Source organism: Notothenia rossii (genome assembly GCF_949606895.1).
Source record: "Notothenia rossii genome assembly, chromosome: 4".
Lineage (NCBI taxonomy): Eukaryota > Metazoa > Chordata > Actinopteri > Perciformes > Nototheniidae > Notothenia > Notothenia rossii.
Genome location: NC_136902.1, coordinates 92,688,384 through 92,704,892, shown reverse-complemented (window position 1 = coordinate 92,704,892; position 16,509 = coordinate 92,688,384). Strand labels below are relative to the sequence as shown.

The window sequence follows — 16,509 nt, the reverse complement described above, 5'->3', positions numbered from 1 at the left end:
TGCAGTCCTAACTGTGAGTATAGTATTAGTTTATTTAACTAAGTGTTATGACTTTAGGGAGAAGAATCCCTGAATGAAATTGATTTGGTAAGATGTAGAGGCCTGATTATGCACATAATGTTTCTCATGCCTGTTTACAAACTGTAATTCATCCTAATGTTGTTGTTGGCTGATCTTATCCTGTATCTCTCTGCTGTTCACAGAACGTCTACATGAAAGACAAGTTCAGCATCACCATCGAGACGTGGCACAAGCCTGATATGGGCGACCAGGAAAATGTAAGATTCAAGTTTCAAAGCTTTATTGTCATGTCAGCAGCTGCAGTGTAGATATGGCAGTCCCAGGCTCCTCCAACAGAGCAACATGGATATATATAGGACATAGAACAAATCAAACTGATGAAATAGTGCAAGAGAATGTTTTGAGGTGTGCAAATAAATACAAATAGAATATAAATAGTGCAAGAAGAGTCTATATACAAGTTCATGGAATATGATATATACCGTAATTTCCGGACTATAAGGCGCACCTGAATATAAGCCGCAGCAGCTAAATTGAATGATGTGTACATATATAAGCCGCACTGGACTATAAGCCGCAGGTGTTTTAATGTTTCATTACCATATGTAAGGGTTCGTGCACAGAGGGGATTGTCGGGAAAGAGATGGCTGTTTGAGGAAGCTCCCATTTATTAACATTTCAACAAACAAGTTGCATATTAGCATAACGTATTCAAGTGTTAGCATTTAGTGCAATAGTAGCTACAGAACATGTGCTGTGTAAACTGTACTGTATCACATAGCGTTTCAGACACACAAACTTTTCAACTTTCAAACTTAAACGGTGCGCTCCCAGCGCACGTACCGGCAGTGATCTACAGCAGTGGTTTTCAACCAGTGGTACGGGGACAAACTGTCTCGCTCTCGTAATGTCTGTCTGTCTTGCTCTCGTTCTGTCTATCGTACCACTCTCGGTTCCACTTTTACTTTTGCGCGCTACCTGTCTCACTCTTTTCCGGCCTCCAGCTTTTCCTGCTGGAGCCCTCCGCTTAAAGGTGGGGGGCGCGGACCGGCCATAGAGCCCATAGAGTTAAAGGTGGTGGACTGTAACCTGTAAAATCCATAGATTTAGGAGGTCCCCTAGTGGCCGTTAGCTGTAACAATCCATAGATTTAGGAGGTCCCCTAGTGGCCGTTAGCTGTAACATCCATAGATTTAGGAGGTCCCCTAGTGGCCGTTAGCTGTACAAATCCATAGATTTAGGAGGTCCCCTAGTGGCCGTTAGCTGTAAAAATCCATAGATTAGCCGCAACGTTATATAAGCCGCAGCGTCAAAAAATGGGAATAAAGGCGTGGCTTATAGTCCGAATATTACGGTAGATAGATAATTAGCAAGATGCAAACAGATGGATGTTCTTTACAGATAAATGTACATTTATGTCACACGTTGTTTTTCATATTTTTTCCAAAGAAGCTACGACTGCTATTACTAATATTTTGTTCAGAATATGTACCTTTGCATTTGTGTTGAAACGCACACGACTAATGAAGCTAATGTGCTTATATCACAACAAAGTGTGTGTGTTTCATATCTTCCGTTCCTCTTCCAAACCTCTGACCTCTTGGTTCTGATCCGCTGCAGGTTCACGGTCTGGAGAAAAGCAAATGGGATAAAGTGCAGATAGTCGACATCGACATCGCTGACAAAAGTAGCATCAGTCCAAAGGTGAGAGTCCTCTGCATGTTCTCAGAAGCTTTTATGTTTCACGCCATCTTTAAAACCCTCTGCTTGTATTCGCTGAGGTCGCTTCATGTTTGTGTCTCTGCTCCGTGTTTGTGATTGTTCTTCTTTTCTTTAGGATTACAACCCAGAACACGATCCGGCCATCTTCAAGTCGGTGAAAACAGACCGAGGGCCGCTGGGACCGGAGTGGAAGGTGAGAGGAGGACATGTTTGTTTATCAGGACTACAGGAAAAGCACTGCTCCTAAAATTATAAATAGTAGTGAAGAAGAAGAAGATGATGAACCTTTATGTATCCCCCGTATTCAGTTTTCACTCTGGCTGATACATTGTTTTGTGCTGCATTGGGGGTCGGGTGATATTAAAATCCTCCTACTGGTTATATGAAAGAAAACTATGTATATGATCTTATTGTCCAAAGATAACTGAAACTAGAGACGCATTTAGATATATTTTGGAGTTTTACTTGGTAATTATAGCAATACCATGTTGTTAAAATACTCTGGTACAAGAAAAAGTCCTGCATTAAAATCTAACTCGGAAGTATTGGCATCAAAATATACTCCTAATTTACCGCAAATACTTGTTACGTTAACATTTCAGAATCATGTATGTTATATTTCTGGATGATGATTATTAATGTGTTCATCACAGCTAATTGAAATGACTTTATATTCTGCTTTAAAATACCTGTAGTATTTTTTTATTTTATATGGTTTTGTTTATATTTGATATAATATTTTTCATTTTTTTTTTTTCGATTTGTAATTGTTAATTCTCTTTTACACTTTTTTAAGTATTTTGAGTATTTGTATTTTAATGTCTGAACACACTTCTGTGACGAACTAATTTCCCAAATTGGGATCAATAAAATATCTATCTATCTATCTATCTATCTATCTATCTATCTATCTATCTATCTATCGATCTATCTAAAATGCCTCAAATGGTATTTAAGTACAGTACTTTAGTAAATGTACTTTATTACAGTACACCACAGTGCTGTTCCAGTAAAAGTGTCTGTTTAGATGTGACCTGTGTGTTTAGATGTGTCCAGTGTGTTTAGATGTGTCCTGTGTGTTTAGATGTGTCCTGTGTGTTTAGATGTCTCCTGTGTGTTTAGATGTGACCTGTGTGTTTTGATGTGTCCTGTGTGTTTAGATGTGTCCTGTGTGTTTTGATGTGTCCTGTGTGTTTAGATGTGTCCAGTGTGTTTAGATGTGTCCTGTGTGTTTAGATGTGTCCAGTGTGTTTAGATGTGTCCAGTGTGTTTAGATGTGTCCTGTGTGTTTAGATGTGTCCAGTGTGTTTAGATGTGTCCAGTGTGTTTAGATGTGTCCAGTGTGTTTAGATGTGACCTGTGTGTTTAGATGTGACCTGTGTGTTTAGATGTGTCCAGTGTGTTTAGATGTGTCCAGTGTGTTTAGATGTGTCCTGTGTGTTTTGATGTGTCCTGTGTGTTTAGATGTGTCCAGTGTGTTTAGATGTGACCTGTGTGTTTTGATGTGTCCTGTGTGTTTAGATGTGTCCTGTGTGTTTTGATGTGTCCTGTGTGTTTAGATGTGTCCTGTGTGTTTAGATGTGTCCTGTGTGTTTAGATGTGACCTGTGTGTTTAGATGTGTCCTGTGTGTTTAGATGTGTCCTGTGTGTTTAGATGTGTCCTGTGTGTTTTGATGTGTCCTGTGTGTTTAGATGTGACCTGTGTGTTTAGATGTGTCCTGTGTGTTTAGATGTGACCTGTGTGTTTAGATGTGTCCTGTGTGTTTAGATGTGTCCTGTGTGTTTAGATGTGTCCTGTGTGTTTAGATGTGACCTGTGTCTGTTTAGATGTGTCCTGTGTGTTTAGATGTGTCCAGTGTGTTTAGATGTGACCTGTGTGTTTAGATGTGTCCTGTGTGTTTAGATGTGTCCTGTGTGTTTAGATGTGTCCTGTGTGTTTAGATGTGTCCTGTGTGTTTAGATGTGTCCAGTGTGTTTAGATGTGACCTGTGTCTGTTTAGATGTGTCCTGTGTGTTTAGATGTGTCCTGTGTGTTTAGATGTGACCTGTGTCTGTTTAGATGTGTCCTGTGTGTTTAGATGTGTCCTGTGTGTTTAGATGTGTCCAGTGTGTTTAGATGTGACCTGTGTGTTTAGATGTGACCTGTGTGTTTAGATGTGTCCTGTGTGTTTAGATGTGTCCTGTGTGTTTAGATGTGTCCAGTGTGTTTAGATGTGACCTGTGTGTTTAGATGTGACCTGTGTGTTTAGATGTGTCCTGTGTGTTTAGATGTGTCCAGTGTGTTTAGATGTGACCTGTGTGTTTTGATGTGTCCTGTGTGTTTAGATGTGTCCTGTGTGTTTAGATGTGTCCAGTGTGTTTAGATGTGTCCTGTGTGTTTAGATGTGTCCTGTGTGTTTAGATGTGTCCAGTGTGTTTAGATGTGACCTGTGTGTTTAGATGTGTCCTGTGTGTTTAGATGTGTCCTGTGTGTTTAGATGTGTCCTGTGTGTTTAGATGTGTCCAGTGTGTTTAGATGTGTCCTGTGTGTTTAGATGTGTCCTGTGTGTTTAGATGTGTCCTGTGTGTTTAGATGTGTCCTGTGTGTTTAGATGTGTCCAGTGTGTTTAGATGTGTCCAGTGTGTTTAGATGTGTCCTGTGTGTTTAGATGTGTCCTGTGTGTTTAGATGTGTCCTGTGTGTTTAGATGTGTCCAGTGTGTTTAGATGTGTCCAGTGTGTTTAGATGTGTCCAGTGTGTTTAGATGTGTCCAGTGTGTTTAGATGTGTCCTGTGTGTTTAGATGTGTCCAGTGTGTTTAGATGTGTCCTGTGTGTTTTGATGTGTCCTGTGTGTTTAGATGTGTCCAGTGTGTTTAGATGTGTCCTGTGTGTTTAGATGTGTCCAGTGTGTTTAGATGTGTCCAGTGTGTTTAGATGTGTCCTGTGTGTTTAGATGTGTCCAGTGTGTTTAGATGTGTCCAGTGTGTTTAGATGTGTCCAGTGTGTTTAGATGTGACCTGTGTGTTTAGATGTGACCTGTGTGTTTAGATGTGTCCAGTGTGTTTAGATGTGTCCAGTGTGTTTAGATGTGTCCTGTGTGTTTTGATGTGTCCTGTGTGTTTAGATGTGTCCAGTGTGTTTAGATGTGACCTGTGTGTTTTGATGTGTCCTGTGTGTTTAGATGTGTCCTGTGTGTTTTGATGTGTCCTGTGTGTTTAGATGTGTCCTGTGTGTTTAGATGTGTCCAGTGTGTTTAGATGTGTCCAGTGTGTTTAGATGTGTCCAGTGTGTTTAGATGTGTCCAGTGTGTTTAGATGTGTCCAGTGTGTTTAGATGTGTCCAGTGTGTTTAGATGTGTCCAGTGTGTTTAGATGTGTCCTGTGTGTTTAGATGTGTTTAGATGTGACCAGTGTGTTTAGATGTGTCCTGTGTGTTTAGATGTGTCCAGTGTGTTTAGATGTGTCCTGTGTGTTTAGATGTGTCCAGTGTGTTTAGATGTGTCCAGTGTGTTTAGATGTGACCTGTGTGTTTTGATGTGTCCTGTGTGTTTAGATGTGTCCTGTGTGTTTAGATGTGACCAGTGTGTTTAGATGTGTCCTGTGTGTTTAGATGTGTCCTGTGTGTTTAGATGTGTCCAGTGTGTTTAGATGTGTCCAGTGTGTTTAGATGTGTCCAGTGTGTTTAGATGTGTCCTGTGTGTTTAGATGTGTCCTGTGTGTTTAGATGTGTCCTGTGTGTTTTGATGTGTCCTGTGTGTTTTGATGTGTCCTGTGTGTTTAGATGTGTCCTGTGTGTTTAGATGTGACCTGTGTGTTTAGATGTGTCCTGTGTGTTTTGATGTGTCCTGTGTGTTTTGATGTGTCCTGTGTGTTTTGATGTGTCCAGTGTGTTTAGATGTGTCCAGTGTGTTTAGATGTGTCCAGTGTGTTTAGATGTGTCCTGTGTGTTTTGATGTGTCCTGTGTGTTTAGATGTGTCCTGTGTGTTTAGATGTGACCTGTGTGTTTAGATGTGTCCTGTGTGTTTAGATGTGTCCTGTGTGTTTAGATGTGACCTGTGTGTTTTGATGTGTCCTGTGTGTTTAGATGTGACCTGTGTGTTTTGATGTGTCCTGTGTGTGTTTTCAGAAAGAGCTGGCTGATAACCCCGACCGTCCTCACATGTGCGCCTACAAACTGGCCACTGTGGAGTTCAAGTGGACCGGCCTGCAGACGGCTGTGGAGAGCGCAATCCACAAGGTAAACAAACATTGTTTATGTTTATGTTGCATGGCAAGATAATGAAAGCAATCAAAGAGGAGTAAACAGAAGTGTTGGTGCAGCATCTTTAAAAAATAAATAAATGTATAAGCGTTGTACGGGCCCTCGCTTCCCGCGCCAGTTGTTTTTTGCGCCCCCTATGGGTCAGGATAATAATGCTTTGGTATGCCTATTCCCCAATACAGCCTGAGCATATACACCAGGGGTCGGCAACCTTTCTGATATGAAGTGCCATTTAAAAAAGAATAATGTTATCAGCGTGCCAACGATCGCAAATTATCAACGGGGGGGGGGGAGGCGTTGAGGAGCTTGACGCTCGTCAACTATCGGCAGGAGGGCGGGGGAGCCTCGCTGCGGGGACGCAGTGTGTGGACCTGTCAGCGCAACTCGCATGATGCCGAATTTAACAAAGACATTTAAATAATTGGTTTAAACGGCATAATAATAAGGACGATTGTCAGTTTTGTGATTCTCCAGAACACACATGTTATGATATTAGGGTCATGCAGAGTGAGATGAGATCGCTGTCCCTTTAAGAGAGAGAGAGAGGGGTGTGGCTTTTGCATGTGTGTTTGTGGATGGTAGAGCGACAGTGAGAGAACCTATGGAGGGAACGTGTGTATGTTTCTGGAAGTGAAACGAGGAAGCAGAAAAACAGAGGTCTGTGATGTATTTTGTGAAACAGAAGAACAGCTAAATAAATGCAACGGCCTCCCAAGAAGAGCTCGCCTCTCTCCAGTCATTTAAGCTAAAGTGGGTTATTGAACCTGAAGCTTGTTGCTTCTGCCCTCCTCGACTACGGTCTGGGAGCCGACAGGAAAGTTCAACACACAGATGGCCAGTCCGCCCCTTTGTAGCATACTATTTCGATGAGAGATGAGCAGATCGCCACTGGGCTTTCAACGAAATACACAGCCACGCAAAAACTGCGTCATTTGTACAGCTCCTTATGGGTACTGCAATTAGTGAAGTGCTTTCCTCCGTGGTGAAACGATCAGCACTGCACCACGGAGGAAAGCGGCAGAATGTCACCTGGAGATAAAGAGGGCGGGGCTGCGTTGCGTGCATGGCTTCCTTCTGCAGGTAACGGGGAGACGCGCTCTGGCGGCGGTCTCGGTCAGGATCCGAAGATACAATTTAAATATTTTGCACACTTATTCCAATTATTCCTAGGTACCACTGGTTACGGTGCCGTGTGCCAGGGGTTTCCGACCCCTGCTGTATAGTAATGAAACGTAAAATGTCATTTAACTGACGAGGTGTTTGGCTGGTGAGAGATTGTAGTTGCTTTAGCGTGTAGAAGCTAGTAAGCCTACTATTTGATTTGTTTTAGATAGGCTCAACATGTTTCAGATGCAGACCTTATTTTCCTGTTCCATGTTAAAATAAACCATTTTCAGTGGTACCTGAGAAAGAGTAATTTTTTTGGTCATGGAAAATGAGGTAACGGTCCTGGAGAAGTCATTGAAAATCATTGGTGAAAGAGTGTATGTGTAGTGTATGTTTTGAGGCAGATTAATGATTGCAATCGAAGACCTCTTGCTGCTAAATACCAATCAACTATGTGCAATATGCAAAATATATATATATGCCGTTAATAACTGTGTAATTGATACCTGGCTGCTAAATCCTTAGAACCGTTACAAGGTGTGTATTTTGCATTTTGTAAATTGTGAAACCTGCTGCTGTTAAATACCATCAAACTATGTGCTATATGTGCGATATATACTTTATATACATATGCCATTAATAACTGTAATGTATAACTGCCTGCTAAATCCTAAGCACTGTTACAGGATTTGTATTTTGAAAAGTATGTAACTGTTTTTTAATATTATATTTGTATTATATCATAACTTTTTTTTTAACATATGTAACATTAAGCTGTCTGTGGCTCTTTCCTGCTGTAACGATGCACATTTCCCCTCTGTGGGACTAATAAAGGTATTCTGATAAGTAGACAGATGTGTTGTAGTCATTTGAGTAATATTTCCACATGTAACTAATATCTGAATCTCTGTTTCCTGTCGGGGTTTCCAGATAGAGAAGCGTGTTTTCACACACTTCCATAGACAGCTGTTCTGCTGGATCGATAAATGGATCGATCTGTCGATGGACGACATCCGACGCATGGAGGACGAGACGAAGGCACAGCTGGATGATGTGAGACATGAACCACTTTCATTTCGAAATTAGTTATTTCATTTTTTTTAGTATTGCCTTATTTTGGTTTCATTTTGGTTCTATTTGATTTACACTATAGGTGTTTATATTTTATCCTATTTATTGATTTTGTCGCACTTTTATTTGACCGAGAGGGATCACCATTTCATCGTGTTTAATTTTTTGTCCATGTCACAGATGAGGAAGAATGATGAAGTGAAAGGCCTGGGAGCCGATGGAAACTGACCTGTGTGAGTATTCAACATTTTATATAAGATTAAGACTAAATAAAAGTAATTCTAAATCCATTTATTCATGATACAATTTTAAACTGTGAAAAATACTGTATAAATGTGTTATTATATTAAAAGTATTTGTATTATTACTATTACTTTTGGTAACACTTTATTTTGATAGTCCATAGTTAACACTCTATAAGTCATCAGTTGACATTTAGTAGCATGTCAACAGCGTATTAACCAATACTCAACCTCACTATCTGTAGATTGAGTCAACATCTTCAAAATTGACAATCAACTACTCAAAATCAATCTGTCAGTTGAAAGTCAACAGCGTCATGTCGACTATCTGTTGATAATCTGTTGAGAGTCAAGATGTCAACTAAAGATTACATTAAGCATTAGTTGATGATCGACAGATAAGCAACTTTAGAGTTTAGTTGACTATCTGTTGATCGTCAACTAATCTAAAGTTGACTATCAGTATACTTTTAGTCGGCATTCTCCACTAAGCGTTTGTAGGCAGTTGTTAGGACTATCCAATTACAGTGAAAAACTGTTGAGAACGGTAGAAAGTCTATAACCTATCAACAGAACACATCCATCCACTAATTATATGCAACAGACAACTGATCACGAACACTGGATAACTGAAGTCAATACCAGTCTATAAAGCACAATAATAACAGTTAATAACCTGTTGCAAAAAACATGTTGACAGTCAACCAACACTTTTTGTAAAATCTATAGATCAACACTTGAGATGTACCTTATATTCTACTGGCAGTTGGTTAAATGCATGTTACTTGTCTGTTGAAACAGTGTTGTTGATTGTCAACTGATGACTTATAGAGTGTTAACTATGGACTATCAAAATAAAGTGTTACCTTACTTTTATTTAAATTGTTATTAAATGCATTTTTTTTTAATACAAAATAAATAAGTGCAGGCAATAATTAGAAACTAAATGGTAAATGTAATACTTGTATTTAATTTAGTTTGAATTAATTCCACATTTATTTACATCTCTGATATTTTATTTCATTTAATTTGTATATATTTTGTAAGTATTTATAAATGTTTCTATTCATGATCAAATGTATATATCATTCTATAAAAACCCCTAAATCACCGTTCTGTTTCCTCCTCAGATCCCCCTCTTCCTCGGACTCTGCAGTGGCTTCATGGGAATAAACAAGAACACCTCCAAACTAATAAAACCTGCTCTTAATAAGAGCTTATATTATGGAGCAGCAGCAGTTGTGTGTATTTATCGAATATATTTGAGTACAGCAGCGTTTTTAAGGGAGTGTTTTACGAGTTACGGGATTATTTCTGAGGATGAAACGTTCTTGTTTACGCCCATTTATCTATTTTAAAATATTAAGAAAGGTGTGGGATGTCCTCGTCGGATTGCTGTTATCTTTCTTTTTTTAATTGCAGTTATTTGGGGTTTTTCTTGATTTTTTTTTTTTATGCATCATTTCTCAGTGATTTGTTTTTATTTATTCTTAAATATGGTGTCTCCTCTCTACACCTGCTAAAGCTCCAGTTACTAGGATATTGTGTCTTAAATAATTCACTCAAATAATGCATTGTTCAGGACCGTCTGATCTCACAATGTGCCCTTATTGCTGTCAAACTGAAATGTCCCTCCACTATTTTGTGTTTAAATGTAATTGGATTCATCTTTACATGGTGGATGGAGGCATTGCAATACGAATAAAGCTCATGATTTATGCAAAAACACCAGCTACTGTTCTGTAACCAAGGTTTTGGGTTGACTTTGTGAGTGTTTGTGATAAAGTGTGAAACAACTCATCTCTAAAAAAAGAAGATGGACAGTTTGAGAGTTTGACCTCTGTACGTCTTGTCCTGTGTCGAATGAAATAACTTGTTGGATTTGTATGACTTGAGTTATATGATTGTGAACTAGTTTATTAAAGACAATGTATTTGTGCCTTGATTTTTGTATTTTTTCACATCTTACTTCTGCTGGAAAGAGCAAACATTGCATTCTCATGTTTTACTTTTCACTACAGACCAGAAACAACAGCTTTATTATGAGCTGCAAATTATCACTTTTTTTTTACCCAATTGCAGGTATTTAAATGACATGTTATCCATTTGATCACTTGTGTCACTCTTCCTGCTATATTCAAACATCCATCCATCCATCCATCTTCTCCCACTTATCCGTGGTCGGGTCTCGGAGGTCTCAGTTCCAGCAGAGAGCCCCAAACGTTCCTTTCCCCTCATCAACCAGCTCTGACTGGGGGATCCCAAGGCGCTCCGAGGCCAGCGAAGAGATATAATCCCTCCACCTGGTCCTAGGTCTACCCCTCGGTCTCTTCCCAGCTGGACGTGCCTGGAACACCTCCCTAGGGAGGCGCCCAGGTGGCATCCTTACTAGGTGCCCGAACCGCTTCAACTGGAGTCCCTCCCGGATGACTGAACTTCTCACCTTATCCCTAAGGGAGACGCCAGCCACCCTGCGGAGAAAACCCATCTCGGCCGCTTGTATCCGCGATCATTCAAACATGTTAGACTATTTTACAAAAATAAAAAAATCCAATCATTTTTTTATTGATTGAATCTGAAACGACACCACAAGTTGAAGCTTGAATCCAAAAATAAACGTTATCAGAACTTACTTTGGGAATTATTAGATAAAATCAAAGTTCATTTATATAGCCCAATATCACAAAACATGTGGGTTTACAGAATAATAAACATAGATGACAGTATGAAATAAAGTATAAAAACATGAAAGAATTTGAAATACAGATAAAACAGATAAAAATAAAACAAAAAGACAGAACAAACAATACCACAACATGTAGGACTCAGGAGGGCAAACATGGGGAATAATCTAAAATCAGCTCTAACTAATGAAGCTCAGCACAAGTTCAACCAGGAAGATCGTCTTTGCTCATTCATTTACTATTTCCATGTTACTACTCTCTCTCATCTCTATAAGTGATCGGGGGCGTCACTCCCCAGCTTAACCAATCACTTCGCTCTATTCTCACAAGCCTATCATAGCGCTCCGCTAAACCTTTAAATTCTGCTCTCCCCCCTCCGACAGCTGTCATTTCAGGTGACTCGACGCAACCCTCCTCCACCCCTTTTCACCTCCTGTCCCTCTGAACCCAGGGTCAAGCTAAAGGCCCAGACACACCAAGCTGACACCAAAGAACACATCCCGACGGAACACGACTGTTGTGTCGCCTCACGTCTCCTGCGTCTTGGCCAAAAAGTCGCACCGAACACACCGCAAAGACTTCAACCGACGGCCAAGTAGCACGTGAGTGGCAATAACTCTCCATACCAGCAGGCGTCGGTAGTGTGTATTCGTCCTTCAAAAGAGGCAACCGGAAGACAGAGAAGAAGAACAGACTGCGTGATATGTACAAACAGGCCCGGACTGGCCATCGGGAGGACCGGGAGGACCGGGAGGTTTCCCGATGGCCTGGCCTGCTAGCTGGCCTGAGGCCTGAGGATTCTTTTTTTTATGTATGTATTGTGAACGCAACGCTGCGCAAATGTTGGTCTGACTCTGCCTCATAGAGGGTGACCGGCTGTCTACATGATGTGGCCTGCCGACATGGCCACTTTCATACAGATAATACACTAAAGCCCTCGATTGGCCTCTGTGTGTCATTCAAGCTCGGGAGGGTGTGTGTTAGTGTATGTGTGGCGCGAGCGAGCGAGCGAGAAGGTGCGTGCACCGGTTACGTTTATTCTTGTTAGCATCTGGTGCTAGCTAGCTGCGCTAACATATATAAGGAGCTTTTTCAACAACAAGGTGGAGGAGAGTCCTCTCCTGTCTGACTGAGAGACTGATAACTACAGCTCAGGTGAGGTAAAGGACTCTCTGAGTAGCCTCTCTCTTGAGACCCTCATCTGGGTCTCAAACGGTTTGGTCACCCTTTACACTATGTAAACACATATTTCCATTTGAGGGGGGAGTGATTAGTAAAATATGCATGAATAATAATTAAAAAACGTTAACTAGGTGAACAAAGTTTAGAGGGCTATCACTATGGGCAGCAACGCTGTAAACATTGACAAATAAATCCAGCAAAATGTTACAAAAAACTGGTTGTGGCCTGGCTGGGTGTATAATTCCCGGCCTGACTTATTGTCCCAGTCCGGCCCTGTGTACAAACAACAAATAGCGTGTGCGTTCCATTTTCACTCGTCCATCGAAAACATGTTTAGTGTGGTACTGGCGGTATCAGCCCTTGGACTGTTGCTTGTGGAAGCAGATAGATGGAAATGAAAAATAATAGCCGTCTGTGTGTGCCTCGCTTCTCATGCACTGATTCGCGAAGCTGAACAGCCAATCAGAGTTATTTATTTTGCCGACAGCCTACCGATTCAACATATAGAATCGGGGGTGGAAGGTGTCGGCAACGGCCGAAAAGACGCAACGGTGCGGGACACACCAATCTGAGTAGGGCGACAGGAAGCTCATCGACGGCCAGACATCTATCGACGGCCGAAATCGGCTTGGTGTGTCCGGGCCAGTGCCAGAGGTGGGAGTACTCAGATATTGTACTTGAGTAAGAGTAGCACACATGCTGGCCCCACCCTCCTCGGCCCCTGTTGTCCTTAAGGCCCTGACACACCAAGCTGACACCGAAGGACATGACTGTTGTGTCGCCTCACATCTCCTGCTTCTTGGCCAAAAAGTCGCACCGAACACACCGCAAAGACTTCAGCCGACGGCCAAGTAGCAGGTACGAACTGCGCCTGAATGATTGGCAATAACTCTCCTTACCAGCAGGCGGCGGCAGTGTGTATTCATCATTCAAAAGAGGCAACCGGAAGACACACTAGTGATATGTACAAACAACAAATAGTGTGTGCGTTACATTTTCACTCTCATCCACCATAAACATGTTTCACGGTACTGGCGGTATCAGCCCTTGGACTGTTGCTTGTGGAAGCAGATAGATGAAAATGAAAAATAATAGCCGTCTGTGTTTGCCTTCTTAATCGTTTGTTTGCGTACCTCGCTTCTCATGCACTGATTCGCGAAGCTGAACAGCCAATCAGAGTGATTTATTTTGCCGACAGCCTACCGATTAAACATATAGAATCGGGGGCGGAAGGTGTCGGCACGGCCGAAAAGACACAACGGTGCGGGACACACCAATCTGAGTGGGGCGACAGGACGCTCATCGACGGCCAGACATCTATCGACGGCCGAAATTGTCTTGGTGTGTCCGGGCCTTTACTCGCCGGGGTCGGGTGGTCCTTCCTCCCCGACGAAAGGATTTTGACTATGGGTGAATTCTGGGGGGGCTTGTGTGGTGGGTTGACATCATTTACCCACGGAACGATGGGTGGGGGTATTGTTCCGCACAGACATTTTAGTTTAGAGGAACTTCCATTTTCCGGTCAGGGGGTGTTTCTCAATCTCGAGTAAGGCTGCTTCAGAGCCACTATTTCAAGCATACTACGTCATCGAGTGCCGCCAAAGGACTGTTCCAATGTCAAGCATGCTTGGAATTCTACCGAGCCCGGCGTACTTAGTTTGGAGAAATTTCGAGGCTGTACAGTCTTAAAATCCCCACAATGCTTTGCGCATGGACCAATTTCAAAATGTAAGGCGGGGCCTCTCATATGACACACACTTGCTCGCCTGTTCCACTCTTTGTTTTCCGAATGCCAGGAAGTATTCTTGCCTCGCTTCTGAAGCAAGTGACTCGGAAGACATGTGCTACCAAGCAAGCATACTCGAGATTGAGAAACACCCAGTGAGTTTCCCCGGGCTTCAGTTTGTTTACATGCTGTTCCATGTTGAATAAAAGACTAGCTTTGTCTTTTGACACGCCGCCTCTGACTCCCGTCTCTCTGCACTACAGAATATAGCATTCAACCAGCAGGCAAATAAGGCTGAACCTCCTCGTCTACCTAACTATGGTTGTTGAGAGACATTGCTTGTGTTTGAGTTATGGATCAATATCTTTCTAAATAAACCAAAAATTTGAAAACTAGTCTTATCAAAATAGGACATTAAAGACTGTCTCTACGGCTCTCTCTTGTTATTTCTAACGATAAGTTAAAAAGTGCAGTTTGTTCTCTTAATACATCCCCGCGTTAACCAGGCGAGGGCTTTTATTTAGAAATTACTTCCGTGTATTCTGCCCTGCCCCCTCGCACGAAAGATCCTCTGGACATTTATTATAAGGAAAAAAACAAAAAAAGTATTGCAGTCTCTTTTCCCTTTACTGGAAAGATAAAACAAATGAAACGCAGGTACACACATCCTGTCTATAATGAAGTCTGTTTGAGTACAGAATGTGAGTAAATGCACTTATTTCCACCTTAACATAATAAAATAGCTCTTTAAACATAAAAATGATTGCTTGCTTACGACCACTGCAGTTTGTGGTTTGGCTGAGTTAAGTCACTTGAAGTTGCATTCCAGGGAACATGGAGCACTGGTGACTCCAAGTGGCAGCATGAAGGAAGTGTGATGTGATATTTACTGTAACATGATGCAGGCGTTAAGGATCTTCTTTTTGTCTGTATTTAAGAAGTCACCAATTGGCTGCAGCCTCAATCTACAGTAGAAGACAATTTCATTGGATAAGGTTTATCTTTAAATGTGTTCACTTTAGTTGTCCCCTCTTTTTTCAAGGAAGTGGAAAGCAGGTCATTTAAATATAGAGCTCCTTTTGATTGGAATAATCTTCCTCTTTCTTTAAGATCCATTTTTGTATTTCATTCTGGCTTTTACCATCAAAAAATATTATTTATAAATAATTGAAACACGGTTAATCTTACTGTCCATTACATACGAGTTGAAAAGTTACTAAGAACATTTACTCTAGTACAGTTCTTGGTATTAAAAAAAAGTATAACAAGTATTTTGTATTATACTGTCCTATACTTATACTCCACTACAATACAAAGGGAAATATTTTCCCTTTTGTTCCACTTCATTTATTTGGCAGATGTATTGTCATTCAGTCAGCACAAAGTCTTGTTGTCACAATGTGCTTAATACCTGGAATAAGGAGTACTCCAAACATCTTTCTGGAATGAAGTTAAGCGTGTAAGCCCGTCATTCTTTCTGCAGACCTCACAGATAATCACTTGTTCCCTCCCCTTGAGGAAATCTACAGCGGCCCTAGGCAGAGCTTCACAGCGAGGCCTGTCCTGCTGAAAAGCATCATGTTAGCAGATTTAGTGAAGAAACAGAAGAAGACTGGACTTGAAGAAGCTCCTGCTGATCACTGCTTTGCTGGAAGATGTTCACTGAGCTGAACCGTCTCATGGAGAAAAGAAGAGGTGAAGCAGCAGGTCGGATCTGAGCTACTTTGAAGATGTGAAAGCAGCTTTGTCAAAATTCAGAGATAAACTACTGGACGTCCTGAGAGATAAACGTCAAACAAACGTCTGTCCGACAATGGGTGATGTCACAACCACGGCCCCGGACCAGAGCTGGATTCTTAAAATACTCACGTCAAAACACACTGGATCCAAACACAGCACACACACGTTTGTTTTTATCTGAGGAGAACCAAAAAGTAACTTCAACGCCAGGAGAAAGTCACACAGAACGGTTCATTAAGTATCATCAGGTCCTGAGTATGAGAGTCTGCCTGGACGTTGCTACTGGGAGGTGGAGAAAGGTGTGGGAGGAGTTGCAGGGGCTGTAGCATACAAAGACACTGTAAATGTGGAGATAGTGACAAGTCGTGGGCATTAGGTTTTTACAAAAAGTCTTATGATTTCAAACATAACAATATCACAACAGCTGTCTCAGATCCGAAGTCCTCTAAAGTTAGAGTTTACCTGGATCACAGTGCAGGCATCCTGTCCTTCTACAGCGTCTCAGAGGAAACCATGACCATCCTGCTCTGAATGAAGACCACCTTCACTCAGCCTTGCAGGACTTCGTCTTAATGGTCCCCGTGGAAACACTGCAGAGATGTTGTGAGCTTAAGAAGTTATAGGGAGGAAAAGGGATAATCCTCAGGCACTAGACAACGGTTTCTTTGGTAAATGCAACAAGTGGTTGGCACTTATGATGCAGTTCGTTAAAAGATTTAGCAAATCATCATTCCTGCAATATTTGTTCAGGAAAATGCTACAAATGTTTCCAC

General features: G+C 41.5%; 1 protein-coding gene across 1 annotated transcript; it reads left to right on the top strand.

The window, feature by feature from the left end:
* Positions 1-57: 57 nt before the first annotated feature.
* Positions 58-10,347, top strand: LOC307038270 (phosphatidylinositol transfer protein beta isoform-like). The gene is made up of 8 exons (XM_079679656.1): positions 58-87; positions 204-278; positions 1,642-1,725; positions 1,859-1,936; positions 5,850-5,960; positions 8,022-8,144; positions 8,343-8,395; positions 9,535-10,347. The coding sequence occupies exons 2-7, from the start codon at positions 213-215 to the stop codon at positions 8,388-8,390; spliced, it is 510 nt and encodes a 169-aa protein (XP_079535782.1). The 5' UTR covers positions 58-87; positions 204-212; the 3' UTR covers positions 8,391-8,395; positions 9,535-10,347.
* Positions 10,348-16,509: the final 6,162 nt, after the last annotated feature.